Source organism: Cibotium barometz, chromosome 52 (assembly GCF_041138505.1).
Source record: "Cibotium barometz isolate CiBa-2024 chromosome 52, ASM4113850v1, whole genome shotgun sequence".
NCBI lineage: Eukaryota > Viridiplantae > Streptophyta > Polypodiopsida > Cyatheales > Cibotiaceae > Cibotium > Cibotium barometz.
In genome coordinates, this window is record NC_141097.1 from 34,554,982 (window position 1) to 34,574,944 (window position 19,963).

The following is a 19,963-nucleotide window of genomic DNA, read 5'->3' on the forward strand; positions in this document are numbered from 1 at the left end:
CCTATGGCTGTAGTGGAGGTACCTTTTTGTACCATATTATTATACAAAATTTCCAACACCTCTCTCTCTCTCTCTACTCTCTCTCCATATCTGCGATTTGCATCAGCATGTTTCCAGGAGCGTTTAGGGCTGAAAGAAGACCCCAAAGCTTCCGCGTGTTACATTGGTATCAGAGCATCAGGCTCAGCAAAGCTAAACACTGAATCAGTCCCATATGATGGTGTATAGGTCCAAGGTTCAGGAAAGTACACGGATACGAAGCCCAAGGCAAGGAACACAGAATCGGGAAGAGCTCCCAGGAGGTTTGTTGGTGGTGTTCCATAGAGCCAGAGGGGATGGCAGTCCTGTGAGCCAGATAGGTTCTCGAGCAACGGTTCCAAGGGAGGTTTATCCTCCAAGGGGTGATGTGAGAGTGCCATACTCATTTCTTAGGAATGAAGACCAAGACAGTGTTCGGAGTCAGGGCAGGAATGGATTGTGGACTAGATGGAACAGATGCATAGATCTTATTCTGAGACAGAGTGGTTTTGGAGATCGGGCCGGGCTTTCAGAGAAAAGGGTTGCCAGGGATGGATGGATGATAGAGGGACTTCGGGAAAAGATTGGGATGATGACAATCATCCAAGAATAGGTTGGAACCCCGTCATCAAGTTTAGCAGAGGGGGATGTCATGTGCATGAAAGATGCCATGGACATTCTCAGATGTTGGTCTAGAAGAGGCAGCCAGATAAAGAGTATGAACCAGATAAGGCTAGGATTTGGAGCACAAGGTGCAGATTAGACAGTAGGATGGACTTGGAGTAGGACCTGGAGGACTTAGAGGATTCAGTCGGCTGCAAGAAACAGGGCGTCGGCTGTACCAGAAAGCGTCGCCTGCAATATGGGTTTCTAGTCCTGGAGAGGTGGAGCCCGACCAAGGTTTATGGAGGTCCAGGGCCAGTCGGTTGGTCCGACAGCAGTCGACCAGCCCAGCTTTGAATAGCCTATAAATAGCACCAAAGGCACATTGTGTTAGTCATTCTCCCCTTTAGGGAGTGGATCCTTAGGGTCCGAGAGTAGGACAAGAATTTGGGTGTTTACCACCTTTTGTATAATGCAGCCTATGGCTGTAGTGGAGGTACCTTTCTGTACCATATTATCATACTGAATTTCCAGCACATCTCTCTCTCTCTCTACTCTCCATATCTGTGATTTGCATTAGCATGTTTCCAAGAGTGTTTAGGGCTGAAAGAAGACCCCCAGAGCTTCCGCGTGTTACGTTGGTATCAGAGCATCAGGCTCAGCAAAGCTAAACACTGAATCAGTCCCATATGATGGTGTATAGGTCCAAGGTACAGGAAAGTACACGGATACGAAGCCCAAGGCAAGGAACACAGAATCGGGAAGAGCTCCCAGGAGGTTTGTTGGTGGTGTTCCATAGAGCCAGAGGGCATGGCAGTCCCGCGAGCCAGATAGGTTCTCGAGCAACGGTCCCAAGGGAGGTTTATCCTCCAAGGGGTGATGTGAGAGTGCCAGACTCATTTCTCAAGAATGAAGACCAAGACTGTGTTCGGAGTCAGGGCAGGAATGGATTGTGGACTAGATGGAATAGATGCATAGATCTTATTCTGAGACAGAGTGGTTTTGGAGACCGGGCCGGGCTTTCAGAGAAAAGGGTTGCCAGGGATGGATGAATGACAGAGGGACTTCGGGAAAAGATTGGGATGATGACAATCATCCAAGAACAGGTTGGAATCCCGTCATCAAGTTTAGCAGAGGGGGATGTCATGTGCATGAAAGATGCCATGGACATTCTCGGATGCTGGTCTAGAAGAGGCAGCCAGATAAAGAGTATGAACCAGATAAGGCTAGGATTTGGAGCACAAGGTGCAGATGAGACAATAGGATGGACTTGGAGTAGGACCTGGAGGACTTAGGGGATTCAGTCGGCTCCAAGAAACAGGGCGTCGGCTGTACCAAAAAGCGTCGGCTGCATTATGGGTTTCCAGTCCTGGAGAGGCGCAGCCCGACCAAGGTTTATGGAGGTCCAGGGCCAGTCGGCTGGTCCGACAGCAGTCGACCAGCCCAGCTTTGAATCAAGAGCCTATAAATAGCACCAAAGGCACATTGTGTTAGTCATTCACCCCTCTAGGGAGTGGATCCTTAGGGTCCTAGAGTAGGACAAGAATTTGGGTGTTTACCACCTTTTGTACAAGGCAGCCTATGGCTGTAATGGAGGTACCTTTTTGTACCATATTATTATACTGAATTTCCAGCACATCTCTCTCTCTCTACTCTCTCTCCATATCTGCGATTTGCATCAGCATGTTTCCAAGAGTGTTTAGGGCTGAAAGAAGACCCCCAGAGCTTCCGCGTGTTACAACTAGTGCTGTCCATAGAAAGGCCAGGATGAGGATTCGAGTGTTCCTGTCACGTGCATCCCGCACTTGGATGCCATGTAGACATTTCTGTACAGAAGGTGCAAGACCTGGGATGGTGAACTGGTCCCATGTGAGCCCAGTCCGGGACGAGTTAGCCAGGGATCCATCTCAGTCGTCCGAGGTCAGGTGTGCATCGTCCTGCACATGAGTCCAAGGTCAGGTGTGCATTGTCCTGCACATGAAGCAGTGCCAGTCCGCGCTGTGAGTCTCCCTCTGGAATGATGTCAGATGTGCTGAGTATCTGGTTTGCAACTGGATGCCAGGCCTCTGTAGGCATGTAGTTTGCATGTAGAGATGGGGCCAGCCCATAGGGCTACCCCAGGGCAAGGTTTTGCATTGGCATATTTAGCATGGGCATGGGGGAGGTATAGAACCACCCCCAAGGGGCCAGGAGGGCCCAAGATATTGCCCACCAGCCAAGGCAAGGGCTGGAGGGGTTGTCGGCCAGCTCCAGAGCTCCTGGACAGGCAGCCGACAGAGACTAAAACCCTAACAGCCGGCGGCCAGGTGTGGGGGGGCAGTCCCACACCCATGCGCAGCATGCCCAGCAGCCAGGGTGCTGCCCAGAACATGTGCGCAGGCTGGACAGCCTTCAAACAAGTGTGAAAACACTTTATTGAGTGTGAAAGCAATTAATGATGAAATTCAGTCGTGGGCTGTCCTGAAGCCAGCCGACTGCATGAAGGGAGGGGTATAAATACCCCAGCCCATAATCCCATCATTTATCTCATAATTCACCAAGAGCATCAAGCATTCAAGGGCCAGGACAGCCAAGGGTTTGCTAAAGCTAAGGGGTGAAGGACTGAAGGTCAAGGGCAGGTTTTCCAGCCAAGAAAAGGTCAAGTACTTTGTATTTGTTTCAGATTTACATCATTCTAATAAAGCAAATACACCATCCGTGGTGGGGGCCCTACAGAGGGTAATTGGGACCCAATACTGTGTCCTTCTCCATCTCCCCCTTCTCTCTCTATTTTCTGCACATCGTCTTTCAGTTTTGTGCGTTAATTCCGTCGCGAAAAGAGTGCTGTTTTTCTGAGTTTTGAAGTACCGATCCTTCTCCGAAGCTTCCGCATATTACAGTGGTATCAGAGCTCACTTCAAGGACAAAGATTCAGCAAAGAATACCAGAAAATTTTTCGCTCGTGTGGTTGGTTTTTAGATTCCGGTGGACTACCCCTTTCGGAGTGACTCCTGTCCCTCGAAGGACGGTTGGTTTTTAGCCGTCGGAAGCCTCCGGAAGTCTCCCACACAGATAGTGGATGGTCACATTGCGTTCCGGAAAGGACCTGCATATTCCCGCTATGGCGAACTTCGGCGACGAGAGAGAACCAGAACCATGGGACCAGAGTGCACCAGGCAGCCCAGCTAGGGCACCCGGCTTGAGTGTACAAGACATGTTCCAGCAGATGATGCGAGCAATCGCAGACCAGACAACCAAGTTGGATGAGCAGAAGGCGCGGATTTTGGCTCTGGAGGAGCGTTCTCGCTCTCCAGCGTCGCGTTTTCCATCTCCTCCTCCCTCTCCTTCCGTACCCCAGATCCCAGATCCTCGTCACAGGGACCCTCTCGAGGGGTCACAGCCGCAGCCAAGCTCCTTGCTTGAGATGCAGATGCGTGCATTGGAGATTCGACAACGAGAAGACGAAGCCATGCGACGAGTGGAACACGAGCGTTACCTCCGAGCTTTGGACGCCAGATTGACACCGGCGGCGCCCTCGAATCATTTTCCCGAGAAAATGAATTTCAGTAAGTATAATGGTAAACTCGATCCCACTACTCTGTATTCATGGTTACATCAATTTGAAGCTTACTTTGCCGCAGTTAGGAAATCAGATATTGACAAAGTGATCTTAGCCCGTTGGTATTTGGAAGGTGAGGCCATTCCTTGGTGGACTCAGTGGGCTCATGCCCACACCAGATCAGGTATGGCAGCTTATGGGTGGGACGAGTTCGTCCGTGACCTTAAGCAGCGGTTTTTACCGCCCCACTACCTTGAGCGACTCGAAGACGAGTTCAGGGGTGCGCGTCAGAATGTGCAACCAGTCCTTCAATTTGCCAATAGAATTTCGACCTTGTGTCTACAATTAGGCTTATTTGATGCGGACAAGAAAGGGCAGTTTTTGTATGGCCTGGACACGCACATCCAATGGGAGGTGCGTATGTTTAGACCAACCACCTTTGAGGACGCACTCTCGCTTGCGCAGAGTGCAGAAATGACACACAATGGTGGCAAGCCCAAGACTTCCCAGCCGGCTTCTCCCAAGGCTAACGCTTCGGGGGGCAAAAGCCAGAACCAGACGGGGTCTTCCCCAGGACAGAGCCCGGGAGCCTCTGGCTCCAAGAACTCGAACAATGCGTCTAAGCTTACTCCAGACCAGAAAGCGGAGGCAGGCAAGACAGGTGGCAAGTTGAGTGCTGAGGAGCTTGCTCAGTACAGGAAGGAGGGTAGATGTTACTTTTGTCACACAAAAGGACATACTTCTCGGGATTGTCCGAAGAAGCCTCCAAAGGCCGCCGCCGCCTCCACAGCTTCCGTGGTGAGCACAGCTCCCACACAGACCCCAGCGGCTACCCCTAGTTCTTCAACCCCCGGTGCTTCAGTTGGAGCAATTATTAGCCGGGAGCTCGAAGATAAGCAGAAGGGCGCCCATGACCAGGAGTATGAGCGCAACGAATTGCTCAAGTCCTTTGGCTACATAGGTGGCCAGAGAGTCGTTGTCTTGTTTGACAGCGGCAGCACGGAGGATGTGATCACGGAAGAGGCCGCTAGGCGTGCCCGTTTCGAGCTGACTCCGGTGGACAAACAGGTTGAGGGTTTTAGCACAGGTATGACAACGAGCGTCAAGTATGAAGCTCTAGGTGCTAAGTTAGTCATTCAGGGCATAGAATTTGTGCGTGACTTTATGGTTGCCCCTCTTGTAGGAGCAGACATAATTTTGGGTATCCAGTGGTTTCACAAGTTTCTTCCTGATGTCAAGTGGGACAAGCACACGTTCCAGATTGATCGGAATGTGTCAAACACCCCGGTGACCATTAAGTGTGAGCCAGGTATTCCAAACTTTCCGCTCATAAGCCACTTGCAGGCTAAGCGAGCAGTCAGGAAAGGTGGGTGTTTACCACCTTTTGTACAAGGCAGCCTATGGCTGTAATGGAGGTACCTTTTTGTACCATATTATTATACTGAATTTCCAGCACATCTCTCTCTCTCTACTCTCTCTCCATATCTGCGATTTGCATCAGCATGTTTCCAAGAGTGTTTAGGGCTGAAAGAAGACCCCCAGAGCTTCCGCGTGTTACAACTAATGCTGTCCATAGAAAGGCCAGGATGAGGATTCGAGTGTTCCTGTCACGTGCATCCCGCACTTGGATGCCACGTAGACATTTCTGTACAGAAGGTGCAAGACCTGGGATGGTGAACTGGTCCCATGTGAGCCCGGTCCGGGACGAGTCAGCCAGGGATCCATCTCAGTCGTCCGAGGTCAGGTGTGCATCGTCCTGCACATGAGTCCAAGGTCAGGTGTGCATTGTCCTGCACATGAAGCAGTGCCAGTCCGCGCTGTGAGTCTCCCTCTGGAATGATGTCAGATGTGCTGAGTATCTGGTTTGCAACTGGATGCCAGGCCTCTGTAGGCATGTAGTTTGCATGTAGAGATGGGGCCAGCCCATAGGGCTACCCCAGGGCAAGGTTTTGCATTGGCATATTTAGCATGGGCATGGGGGAGGTATAGAACCACCCCCAAGGGGCCAGGAGGGCCCAAGATATTGCCCACCAGCCAAGGCAAGGGCTGGAGGGGTTGTCGGCCAGCTCCAGAGCTCCTGGACAGGCAGCCGACAGAGACTAAAACCCTAACAGCCGGCGGCCAGGTGTGGGGGGGCAGTCCCACACCCATGCGCAGCATGCCCAGCAGCCAGGGTGCTGCCCAGAACATGTGCGCAGGCTGGACAGCCTTCAAACAAGTGTGAAAACACTTTATTGAGTGTGAAAGCAATTAATGATGAAATTCAGTCGTGGGCTGTCCTGAAGCCAGCCGACTGCATGAAGGGAGGGGTATAAATACCCCAGCCCATAATCCCATCATTTATCTCATAATTCACCAAGAGCATCAAGCATTCAAGGGCCAGGACAGCCAAGGGTTTGCTAAAGCTAAGGGGTGAAGGACTGAAGGTCAAGGGCAGGTTTTCCAGCCAAGAAAAGGTCAAGTACTTTGTATTTGTTTCAGATTTACATCATTCTAATAAAGCAAATACACCATCCGTGGTGGGGGCCCTACAGAGGGTAATTGGGACCCAATACTGTGTCCTTCTCCATCTCCCCCTTCTCTCTCTATTTTCTGCACATCGTCTTTCAGTTTTGTGCGTTAATTCCGTCGCGAAAAGAGTGCTGTTTTTCTGAGTTTTGAAGTACCGATCCTTCTCCGAAGCTTCCGCATATTACAGTTCCGAATCCCAAGACTGTGCATTTACATGGGGGCCAGACCAGTGCCGTCCATGGTGATGCCAAGAAGTGGATCCGAGATTTCAGGATTTTTGTCGTGTCAAATTGGTGACCAACATAGCTTTTATTCTACAAAATTTCATGAAAGGGAGATTTGTCCATAATTGTAGGAGGGTGGTCCAAATGTATAGCCGAATGGTGATAGCTAGCATGTGTAGGGTTTAGATCTCCGAGGATAGGGATGTTTGGCTCTCTAGGTGGTGCTAGAGGCTCGTCTATGACATCTGTGCTCTCTCCTGTCCAGGTGAGCTTTGGTGGTGATTGCCATGGTCGCCTCGTGGGGCCCAAAAAGTGTCTGCCAGAGGTACATCTCTATGGCAATTGAGGTTGTCTTGTATCTGCAGCTAGTGGGTGGAGGGTCTAGATTTAGGTGTGTGTGTGTGTGAGAGAGAGAGAGAGAGAGAGAGAGAGAGAGAGAGAGAGAGAGATTTTATTAGCGCCTACTTAAGTACTGAAAGGGTCTGAGAGACAAAAAAGATGTTACATGTGATCCATGGGTACACGCGACGTTAGAAGACAAAAAAGAAAAAGACAAGGCCGATGTACAATGGCTCAAATTTCCTTGGTGAAGTAGAGCACCCAGATGGTTATCTCCCGAGTATTTTACTGATTTAAGGACTTTTGGACAGGTTATCCAGGATTGGGTTCTAGGCACCCTTGACATCATTCTGGGCGCCTAGGAACAGCTTTGGATCACGTGAGGTGTCTGCCTGATAGGTCACAGGATTGATTGGAAGTTTAGTTGTGTGAGAAACAGCCTAAAAACAGGTTATTGGAGCGAGTTCACATCATTTTTAATGATTGTGGACAAGTTTGATTAATAAAGGCCGGATCATTTATAATTATGGGCCCCTTGTGAGTAAAAGCATTCACAAACATGAAAGTGTGGTCTGGAAAACCTTGGTCATTGCACATGTTATGGATTGAAACCTTAGCCTTGTTATTGGGATAACTAAAATCGTAAGCATGTATAGAAAATGAGGGAGAAAAGAATGAAGGGGAAAATCAAACGCAAAGCCCTTCCATGTACATATACATATGTTTGATGGCCGTTTTGGTGTGCTTAGCGCCGTCATGAACACTATAATCTACTGAGCGGTCCTCTGCAGCCTGCCGAACTCAAGCATAAAAGCATTGGTTGAATTGAGTTTTCAACAAAGACATCTCTGCTCACTAAAATCTGCCTTGTGGCCACATGGCAGAGTCTATATTCTTTTTGCTTTCTAAGCTGTATCCCACAAAAATGCAATTTATCGCCTTATGATCCAGCTTATTGCTATGTTGCTTAGGTACAAGAGACTAAGCAAGACAACCAAAAACATGCAAATGAGCCACAGAGGGCTTCTTGCCAGTCCAAGCGTCATAAGGGGTAATTGTCTGTAAGACCTTGGTGGGGCATTTGCTTAGCACATAAGTGGCACACATAAGTGCCTCCAACGAAAAAACATGAGGCAAATCCTAGTCTTTAACCATGCAACGTTCCATCTCCATGAGAGATTTGTTCTTCCTCTTAGCTCACACCATTTTGCTAAGGTGTGTAAGACACTTTGCATTGATATTTTATGCTTTCATGTGGACATATTTTCATTCATAGAAACTAAGTGTCTAAAGTATATAAAACCTTTGCCTTTGTTTTCAACGGATACACCCATGTGATTTCTGTATTCATTGATGTAATGGCATGGCTTTCGATAGTAGTTGCATTTGCCTTTCTTCTTAGGCTTATCACTCTTCTTTTCGGCATCCTTGCCAAGAGATTGGGCTGATTTTGCCTTTGGCTTATAGCCGCCATGAGAACAGGCTTTGTCTTTACCTTTTTGACTCGCGGAGCGAATGCGTAATCTCCCACACGCATTCTTGTATGGTTTTGCTGAGATTGCTCTTCTTGAAGGGCATTGCAATGAACTTATCAAACGTAAGGGCATTAGGGTTACCCTTCATGATAAGCGAAGTGTGGATGCAAAACTCTGGTATGAATTTGGTAAAGCTGCAAGTACAGGAGACACCAATGAACTGTCCATATAGCTCTCATTATTACATGCAAGTTGTTCCCTGAGTTCTTTGATTCTTGTGAGGAACTCATCCATTAAATCTCTCTCATTCATATGCTCGGACTCTAACTTCTTGCGCAAGTAGGCTCCTCATGCCTTGTTATGCACCAGGTAAAGCATAGCAAGCGCATCCCAAGCTTGCGTTGCAGTCTTAATGAGCGAATATGAGGAATAATGCTCCTTTTCACGGAAAGAGCTACCAATGCATGTGCCTGTTATAGTTGCAAGGGGTTTTTTGAAACTCGTTTCATTAGCGTTTCGGAAATGTTTAAAAATCGTTTCTTTTAAATCATAGATGCTTTAAAAATTTTTGATACAAGGGGGGAGGCTACAGGTCCCAAAATTTATATATAATTTTATAATATGCAAAAAAATATGTTGCAACAAACTAAACATGAATCATTTCCACATTAAAACATGTTTACAAGTTAAAACTAAAGATTCAGGGTGACCAATTACAGTGGACACCCAATTGACCAATTGGAAAAAATAAACTGGCAACATCAAGAATCAAGATCCGAATTCGATCATCAATAATGGCAAGTGCTCAAAACTCAAGAAACAATATATACAGTAGTAGGCAAAAGTGACATGGTCCACTGAACACTCAAAGTGATTACAAAAAGTGTGAATCCTGAGTTCATACAAAAAAAGAAAATTGAAGCCTCAAATACACGAGGTAAAGCATGCTGATAGATGCATGACAAACTAGAGGAGCTTGATAGCCACAAAGACTAGAGTCCTCAATCTGGAGTTTCGGCACTCATTCCTCAACATCCTCGATGTCCTCATCATAGCAGCCTCCTCGGTTGACTCAGCATCACTCTCAAAAGAGGACGTTGCTGCTTGAGCTGCCACACTCGTCTTAGCTCTGCTACAGTGGTACTAGCACATGCTGATAATGCTTGTGTTGATCCTCATGTGGCACGAGTAGGTGTCATCAACTCCTCATACAGCATTGCATATATGTTAGTGATGCGAAGAACACTGCAAATTGGTTGAAGAGCGCTCACCAAAGTCTTTGCCTCCTTCTGCCAACCTTTTTGCATGACTTTGTGTGCAAAGCAATTGCCTTTTGGTGCTCATGATCCTCCTAGCTCTTCCACTCTCAGCAGACCACTGTTCGCATGAGTCCCTGTCGGACTCTCACTAGCCTCTCAACCACAATGAATATATATGCAAACCTGGTTTGTGAGGGCTTCATAAGCTCAAAGTCACTATTGGTACGATACATTGCTAAGGCTTGGTAACAAACTTCACCAAGCTACGCGCAGTGTTCAAAGATGTCAGCAATCCATCCAATCTTTGCACAATCTTCAATGAGCAAATCTAGGCTATGGGATGCACATGGAGTCCATACAATTTGCGGTAACTCATCCTCTAGCATTTGTCCCATAGAGAGACAGTTGCTACCATTGTCAGTGACCACTTGGACTATGTTTTGTGGGTCTATCTCCATGATAGTCTCTCGCAGGTGTGACCATATTAACTCTCCTGTCACCATTGTCCCAGTCACATATGCATCAATGACACGCAAAAACATAGTGCTCTTGTAAGAGGATACCAAAAAATTGTACACATTCCTCTTGCGTATATCTGACCACCCAACACATAACAATGTGCAACCATAGTTGATCCAAGTGGCTTTTAATGGCTCCATGTCCACCTCCACTGCTTGTTGCTCTCTTCTGAGCTCTCTAGTCCAATGTGGTTGATTGCCCTCATGGCCTTTTTCCATCGTGGGGTGCACACAATGTGAAAAGACAAAGTGCATTGGATGAAAAGCCTAGTGACTTTCCTAGTTGCATCAGTAATTACCTACCTTGTGCATGCTTGCTCTCTTTAGAGAGGCTCTTTAGCGAAGTTCACATCTCGTTTTTGGACGGCTTTCTTCAAAGTTGTGGGAATCTTTCTAGATCTTAGTACTACCTATCATCCATAAATTGATGGCTAGATCGAGAGAGTGAACCAGGTAATTGAAGATATCCTTCGAGCATTGTGTACGAGAACCCTAAAGGTGGATGATTTATCTTCGTTTGATAGAGTTCGCTTATAATTCATCTCATCATCAAAGCTTAGCAATGAGTCCATTTAAGGCACTTTACAGACAAGATTGTGTCACGCCTTTGAATTGGTTTGATCCAGAGTGGAAGTGTCAAATTAGATGTTAGATGAAATGGATCGTCAAATGCAGACAGGCTCTGCAAAATTCGCAAAAATAGCTGTAGGGACGATAGAATTCCCTTGTACGTTCATTCGGGGAGTCTCGACTTCGAATACTCCCCCACGATTTCCGTGAGAGCTGGAGCAGCGTCGGATTAATAAAGAAAGATATCAAAGCTGCACAGGACATGCAAAAGCAATACGCCGATTTGAAGCGTTTTTTCAAAGAATTTGAAGATGATGATATGGTTTCTCTTGGAGTATGACCCAAGAGAAGTTCACCTTTCTTGGGAAAGGACAAGAAGCTATCACCTAGATATTGTGGACCCTATGTAACCACGAGGAGAATTGGAGATCAAGCTTATGAACTTTAACTTCCTCCATACTTGAAGGTCCATAGTGAATTTAATGTTAGCTTGTGTTGAAGAAGTATGTACTAGATCCGAGTCATACACTAGATGATAAGCAGCTCGCCTTTCCCGCTCAAGGTCAAGTGGAATGGGAACCTATAGCAGTTTTGGATGTCGAAGAAAAGCTTCTCAAGAATTGAATTTTAAATGAGTATGTGATAAAATGGAAGTTCCATGCTCAAAATTTCTAAAAATATCTTGGAGAAAATTGAGTTATGAAGATTGGCCAAATGATGTTATGTCCATCATTTGACATGGTAAGGTAAAAGTAGGTCTCAGCCCTCATCGAGAGGTAGATGATATAGGGGGAGGGGGATGTGGCTCGCTGATAGGCCTGAAGAAGCTGGTGATCTATGGCTGGGATCTCTGGCTCTGCACCTGTAGAAGCCTCTCTCTATGTCGGTGTAGCTCAAGGAGGAAAAGGCCTAAGCAACTCTGATCAGGACACTCCACCCGGCTAAGTGGGCCAAAATCCTCTCTGAATAAGCAGTGGTATCTCCCTCTGATCTCATAATATACATGGCATCTGCATATGTAATGCTTCTTTGTCTCTACCTCTCTGTGGCATAATCTGCATACTCTGTCCTCTCTAGGGGTCCGTGCTGTTCTCCCTGCCTCAATCTCCAGAGTGTGAGGAAAAACTCTGATCTGACCAATAGTCACCCTCATAGCGTGAGACATGTGTACATCCATATATAGTCTGGGCGTCTGACAAATCCATCCTCTGTGAATCTAAGGAAACGATCTCTGTAGTACTGCATCTTGGTGGGAAGGGGACCCGACCAAGTCTCCCTGGTGTGCATCTGGATCAAATCCAGTCTTAGAACTCTATTCCTCTCCTCTCTTGAGAGTGTAAAGTATGGGGAGTCATCATCATACTGGAAGGGCGGTAATCTATCCATGTCGAGCCCATGTGTTGAGAACCACTCATCTACTGCAGCATACCATGATGGGTGATGGCCCGCTGTGGAAATACTCTGTGAGGACTCCATGGCCAAGCGGGGTAGTCTCTTTGGACCCATGCCTTTGATACGTCTGATGTAGGCTGGTTTGAAATAGAGCCTCTACCATTATGGGGGGCACTGCAAGCTCTGCTCTGACGATCTGATGTGGTACTGATGCTTTGCAGCGAATCATCCTAGAGATCATGAGGATCTGCGGTTTCTATCTGATGCTAATCATATGTGGAGAGGTTAGGGCCCCATACATCATAGCTGGGGATGAGAGAGAGAGAGAGAGAGAGAGAGAGAGAGAGAGAGAGAGGTCATTAAGTGAGATAAGATGTTTTAGCAGCTTTTCAAAGTTGTCATTTCTTCACCTAATTCTTAAGCTCAAATTTTGGTTTTGGTTTTGGTCTTACCAACATGGATTAGAAGCTTGAGCAGTTTTTTTTGGACAGATCTTGTTGATGAATAGAGTTCTGTGATATATTTTGTTAGGCTTTACAAACAATCTACATGATAAACAGTATATCGGTTGTCTTAGGTGAAAACTTACTAGTCATTCTGATATTTGCTCTCAGGCACCCAGGTGGGATCCAGAATGGGCTAAGCCTTGCCGAATAATAGGCAAACGGGCAACGATGCTTTCCAGGAGACTCAATTCATTGTGTACAGGGGAAGGTGGGTTTGAGTCTGGTAGTTGTGTTGAGTGGTGTATTAAATGGGAGAATTTAGGATACGAATTTTGCACCTGGGAGCCAGTAGACAGGGTGCCTCTTGACAGTATGCTTGGGAAGGAGTTGATCAAAAGTTATGAATCTCGATCAGAGAAAGCAAAGGAGCGTGAACGTTCAGAAAAGGCAAGTACTAGAAGTCTTCTTCTTAACCATTTTCTTTAATGGCGAGGGTGGTTGAAAGATGCACAAGGTGGTAGTGTGATTTGTATGTGTTGTGTAATATATGATGCATTGTTTTCTATGGGTGTGTGTCATATGTTGAACTTTATATTCCTATGTTTTTAATGTTGTTACATAATGAACACACCCAGACACACTTCATGTATTGTTTCTCTGATGTTGTCTGGTGGATGTGTCATATATTGATCTTTTGTTAGGAATCATGTTCATCACACGCATGCATGCAGACACTTACATACTTGTAATGTCTTTTGTAAGATTTTTCCTTCCATTGATCTTTAACTATTAGTATCGGTAGACATTTTTAATTAAGCAATTAGGATCAGGATCAGCAAACGAATTTCTTAATCATGAATAAGTGCCTCATTGCTCCAGAACTGAAAAGTTGTTAACAAATTGGCCTTCAAAAAGGATCACCATGTGAACAATCAATATAAGACGAACCACCTCCAAGTTATTAGGAATGTTGATAAACCTCAACGACAGGCTTTGTGCAGATTTTGGATGCAGGCAACAAATCTCTTTTTTTTTTTCCCAAGAAAGAGAACAACAGCCATAGGCTAAGTGTACATGCTCAGAACCCTCATAAGAGGCAAAAGAAAATAAGGAGGATTGTTCCCTCCATGGCTGGCTGCTCTTGGTGGGAAACTACCTCATGAGTGCGCCGCCCGTGGGCCGGGGGGGGGTGATACACTGGCGGCCTATAATGGCAAGTGATCTCCTGCCCGATCAGAGAGAAAGGGGCCCTGGTGCCATGTGCACAAGAAGGCCTCGTGTCGTCTACGCATCATGTGATCCTATCTGCGCTGAAGCTGTCCACATTGGCCGTGCAGGGTATGAATGATGTCAATCCAAATGGAGTGGAAGGATTCAGCTTTGGGGGGGGGGGGGGGGGGTGTTTGAGAGTGCCCTCAATAGCCTCGTTGCATGTTACATGCACATGCACACTCTCTTGAGTGTGATGTGGACATACTTCTACCCATTGGCCAGCTGAGAGGCCGAGTACGTGGTCGGATTTATGTTTTTGATCTTTTGTAATATTGTCTAGGCGCCCAATGAGCAGCCCCCTATGGACATAGCTAATGGGTTATTGTGTGAAAACACTTAGTTGGACATTATTATTAGGGTTGGTAGAGTTGGTAGCCCACTCACCAACATTAAACACTAGAAATAGGAGTCTAGGCCTTAGCCATGCATTCATTGATTAGTGAGTTATCATCGAGTCATTGAGAACTTGGAAGCACGACTACCATTGAGTATGTCTAGTCAGGCAAGGAAGAAACCTTCGCGTAGTCCTTGACCACAAGGGTGTCTTGGTTTTCTTCAAGTACATGTGCGGCGGGAACGTAACATGGAGTTTCGGCACATGTTAGAGAGATTTTTGGTTTCTTGGGGTAAAGCATTGTCCACCAACTCAGATCTCTACAAGAGCATTATGGCCTCATATAGGATAGAAGGGAATGAGGAGATTATCCAGGTGTTTGATATCAAGTTGGCAGGTTGTGGACAAGAGATCCAAGCATGAAAGATTCTGGAGGATGAGCCCAGGGAGTAGACACTACTATGCTTCGAGGTGATCAAGACAAATGGAGGACAACCCATCTCAGAGTCCATTCTGGTTTTTGAGGACAAAGAGGAGTCAACAACTTTTCTCTCCAAATCCATTAAGAAGGAGGATGAAATGAGCGATTCCATAGAGGTGTCTACCATGCCAGTTGAGCATCTGGAGGGAGAAGGGCTAGATCCAGTGCCCGTAGTTCCCGAGGAGGCAGTAGTGGGGACATCATTCGAGATAGTAGGTCTAGCAGCCATGCTATTGGAGTTCGGACCAGTGTGTGGAGCAAAGAGCGAGGTCGGACCAGACAATCTGTACTGGGTTGGAGGAGTGGAGCATCATTTGCACCCATGCTCCAAGTTAAAACAGGAGGGGATGTTGCATACACACTCTCTTGAGTGTGATGTTGTCCAAACGCCCAACGAGTAGTCCAATGTGGATAGAGTTATTCGGTTATTGTGTGAAAACACTTCGTTGGACATTATTATTAGGGTTAGAGTTGGTAGCCAACTCACCAACATTCGACACTATAAATAGGAGTCTAGGCCTTAGGCATAGGCATTCATTGATCGGTCGGCTATCATTGAGTCACCGAAAACTCGAGAGCAGTTGTACCATGGAATATGTCTATTCTGGATTGTACATATTTCATGCTAGTAATACATGGTAGATTAGGTCATCCCTCGCTACCGTGTATTGAGCATGATAAATTAACACCTAGTAAAGACTTGGTTATAAAGCTAGGAACCATGGAAAAATTAACTCCTTTGTGAAGAGAGAGACCTCTCTTACATATACTAGTGTGAATTATGTTTTAGAGAGACCTCTCTTACAAATACTAGTGTGAATTGTGTAAGCGAGACCTCTCTTACACATAATTGTGTGAATAAATACGACCGTAGTCCTAGGTTGAAAGCATATGAAATGCCAAGGTGAGTAAAAATATAATCTTACTAACCTTGTTGCTTTAATCTCAAGTGACAAGTCCTCCAACTATTTATGTGTGTGTGTGTGTGGAGTGCGTGTGTGAGCATATCTTGATACAGAGTTCTACACCCACTATTGCGTAGCCTACTATTGGGCACTAATGACGTTAGTGAGGATGTCGTAGTATCTAGTCCATACTATACATAATGGAGTTGATAGTTATATAGTCTTGTGGGTTGACTACCATGAGTATATTAACATGCACCTTCCTAAAAGGTGAATTTGGGCATGTTCCTGGATTCATCTAGGTATATACTTATCTCTCTATCTCTCTATTGTGTGAGTTTTGACCATCAGTGAAAATGTCCAATGGGAGAATGCGTAATTATGCAACAACAATAGTGGAGGTAGTTGCCTCACCTCAAGCTCAACAGCAATATAAAATGGACATAGATGATCAATATACTCTTGTTTCCCATGTGATCATAGTGTCTCATAAAAGCTACTAACCCCCACTTAAGATGCCTAAATCTTAGGCTATGGTTAACCTAACATGAAGGTCTCAACGCTGATTAGTCTTAGGACGTAACACCCTTCTCTCCTTAAGAACCATTGATGTCCTTAGTAATGAATCTAGGGAAGCGACTCTTTATACTACGCACTAACTCCCATGTAGTTTCGACTTCAAACCATCCCTTCCATTTGATGAAGTACTCATAATAGATGGTATGCCGAAATGGTCTAGTACGTTGATCGAGAACCAACTCAAGTTCCATAGGAATATATCTAGTCATGTCCATGAGGTTTGGGATCTCATCCACAATCACAATCTCATCAGACGTTCTATCAAACAGCTGATGTGAAATACATGGTGAATCTTGATTCGAAGAGGTAGTGCTAACTGGTAAGCCACATCACTAATCTTCTTTGTGACTTGGTAAGGACGAAAAAATGAGAAGATAACTTGTAATGCTTGCTAGCAAGCATTGTTTTAGAGTCCTTTAGGACTTTCAGATACACCCACATGCCCTCTCGTGAAAGTGTTGAGGTTTGTTGTTGGTAGCGTAATAATGAGTGTGATCCTGAGCACTCTTTACTATGTCCCTTGCAACTTTCAGCATATCTTGCATATCTTGCAAGAAATCAATTTGTGGAAGATCTCTTTCCCACTCAGACTGTCTCTTGGAGAACTACGTTCTCAGCATATCGACCTTGTCCTCTCCGTTTGACCGCTCGACTCAGGACGATCTGAAGATGACTTGCTCAAGTGTGTTTCCGATTTGGAGAATATTGATTGCCAAAATTGTGCAGTGAATTTGGTCCTCAGGCAATCCATAGGGCTTATATAGTTGCTTCACAAAGAGTTGAGCCAACTTGTGACTCCTTACCGACGACTTGGTAGGGATAAATCTTGCCATCTTTGTCAATGGATCAACTACAACCCAAATTGAATCACTGTCCCTATACTAGTCCAGGGTAGTTCAATTACAAAATCCATCAAGACGCTGTGCCACTTGTTTACAAGAATTTGCAAAGGACAATAACCCACCCCATGCCCATAAGTTCTTGAACTTGCTTGGCCACTTCATCTTTTTCCACCTTTGAGAGGCGGTATGGAGGCTTGCTCACCGTTTTGGCATTTGGCTCAAGCTCTATAGCATCGCCAACTTCCCACTTTGGTGGTAGATATTTCGGCACGTTGCACACATCCTTATGCTCCTTCAAGAGTTGTTCCATATCCTCACAACACACGCTTGTTTCTCTCCTTATCTTCTTCATGGCAAAGATGTAACACATACACATGGTCCATACTCTTCAAGTTTCATTTGAGTTGTGCGACATTAATCATTTTCAGCGAGATCTTCTTAATGTTATGAGTGTTTTACCATGCATAAAACCCATGAACCCTTGTTGAATGTTCACGGTAAATGAAGCAAGAGCGGACAACTAATCTACTTTTCTTAAAAGGATACCTCATTCATGTTTGTGAACGCTTCTTGCTTTCAAAGACTATGCGTATCCCATCCTAGAACAGGGTAGCACCTATTGCATAATCATTGGCATCGGTTTCAACCACGAAAGGTTTATTAGGATCCACGATCTGCTCTAAAACAATGATCAAGCTTGTCACTCCAAACAAGTGGAGGTTCTTACCTCCCATAAAAGTTGAGTTTGGGGGCATCAATCCTAGCATAAGGCTCGATGAACTTCCTGAGAAAGCCAGTGAAACCAAGAAATGATTTCACTTGTCTAATTGTTTGTGCAATTGTCCATTGTAGGACCGTACAGACCTTATCTAGATCAATTCTCACACCATCACCTGAGATGACATGACCCAGATACAATAGTTCGTTCTGGACGAAGTCACACTTTGACTCCTCAACATACAACTTCTCTCGTGTGAGAAGACTCTTAGATGCTATATGTGCTCTTCCAATGACCTATTGTAAATCAATGTCATCCAAGAAGACAACAATCCACTTTCCTTGATATGGATGAAATAAATCGTTCATTAAGTAGCAGGAGCACTGGTCAACCCAAAAGGTAGGACCTATAGTGGCCATAGTGCGACCAAAATGCAGTCTTAGGCACGTGCTCTGGTTTAATCCTTATTTGATGATAGGCTAACCATAGATCTATCTTTGTGAAATACTAAACACCTTGAAGACGATCTACTAGGTCATCCATCCTTGACAAAGGATACTTGTTCTTGACAAGGAGTTTGTTCAAGCCTTTGCAATCCACCCAGAAGCGCATGATCCTACCATCTTTCTTGAAACGTGTGCACACGTGACGAAGCAGAGGCTGAAAAGGAGAAAGCAAACGGTGATGAGGGGGAGTTGGAAACGGGGGTAGACAGGCGAAGAGACAAGGAGGTCGGGGTTAGCGGAGAAGATGAGAGGCGAAGGTGGAACGACTAGGCACGGAGAGGAGGCCGCGTTGGGCGGAGGACTGGCAAGCAAGAGGGATCAACAGGAGGGGGGCGAGATGGAAATGACAAATGGAAGGCAAGCAGGCTCTGCGCTACCGGACAGGGCTAACGGAAGGGGGGATGGGTGCTGACGGGCATGGCTAATGGAAGGGGGGCAAGATGAAGAGGGGCTAGTGAGGACAACCCGGGGGGGGGGGGGGGGGGGGTGGGGTTGTGGTGGGGGCGTGCGTGCATGCTAGCGGGAGGGAATTCCAAGCTCGACTTGGGTTCAATGGAGGTAATGGTGGAGCAAACTTATTATGAGAAGAATTGCGAGGAAAGTTTTCTTACTTATGCTATGAACCATTCTAATTATGAAAAGAATCCAGTTAATCACCTCCCAACCCAAATGCTATTTCCACATAGGTCGAGTTCGGCCTCTAGTAGACGTTAATACAGCTTTCTTTCTTCTTTCTTTCTTTCTCTCTCTCTTTCAATTCAGTGGGTTTGGAGATCAGCGCCATATTTTCACATATGGGCACGAGACAGTGGAGTATGTTGACTCATACACACATCTTGGAGTGGTGTTCACACTGGGCCCACATTTTCCATGAGGGGGGCAGCAGAGGCCAGATTGACTAGAGGATATGCAACACTAGGAGGTCTAGAGAGGATGTGCTCAGAGGTACAGTTTCAAGAGCCAGGTACTAAGCTGTGGCTTTTTGACACGCTGGTCACATCGGCTATGCTATATGGAGTACAGATCTGGGGGCCTAGCCTAGATCGTCACAGTCGATCAGGATGCACATACGATGGATGGAGATCGATGGAGAGACCACTTGTGTCTATGATCTCCAGGATGATTCGGGGTAAGGCCTCGGTACCCCATGAGATTATTAGAGCCGAGATGGGAGCACCACCGATCGTAGTCGAGGCTCTTGCCAGATCAGTGTCCTTCATTCATAGCACCTGGGAGCTTCCCCGACACTGGTATGCACGACTTGCTTTAGAGCCCTCTCATCAGCTAGCCATGGAGGGAGACACTTCATGTTGGTATGGGTAGATAGCATCCTGGTTTGAGCTCCACGGGTTTAGTTTAGATAGACTTCCACCCTACCAGTACTCTCTGGAGGCACCCTCTCTCACCTTGACACATTCTGAGATTAGTAGAGG

The 19,963-nt window shown here is 46.1% G+C and overlaps 1 protein-coding gene across 3 annotated transcripts in view; it reads left to right on the forward strand.

Moving 5' to 3' along the window:
• The window catches only part of LOC147609093 (uncharacterized), a 150,566-nt gene that overhangs the window by 37,001 nt on the left and 93,602 nt on the right, over positions 1-19,963 (forward strand). For all 3 annotated transcript variants that reach the window (XM_086788808.1, XM_086788810.1, XM_086788809.1), the window contains one exon: positions 13,062-13,340. In XM_086788808.1, coding sequence (XP_086644934.1) covers positions 13,062-13,340 — 279 coding nt within the window. The remainder of the gene's footprint in view (positions 1-13,061; positions 13,341-19,963) is intronic.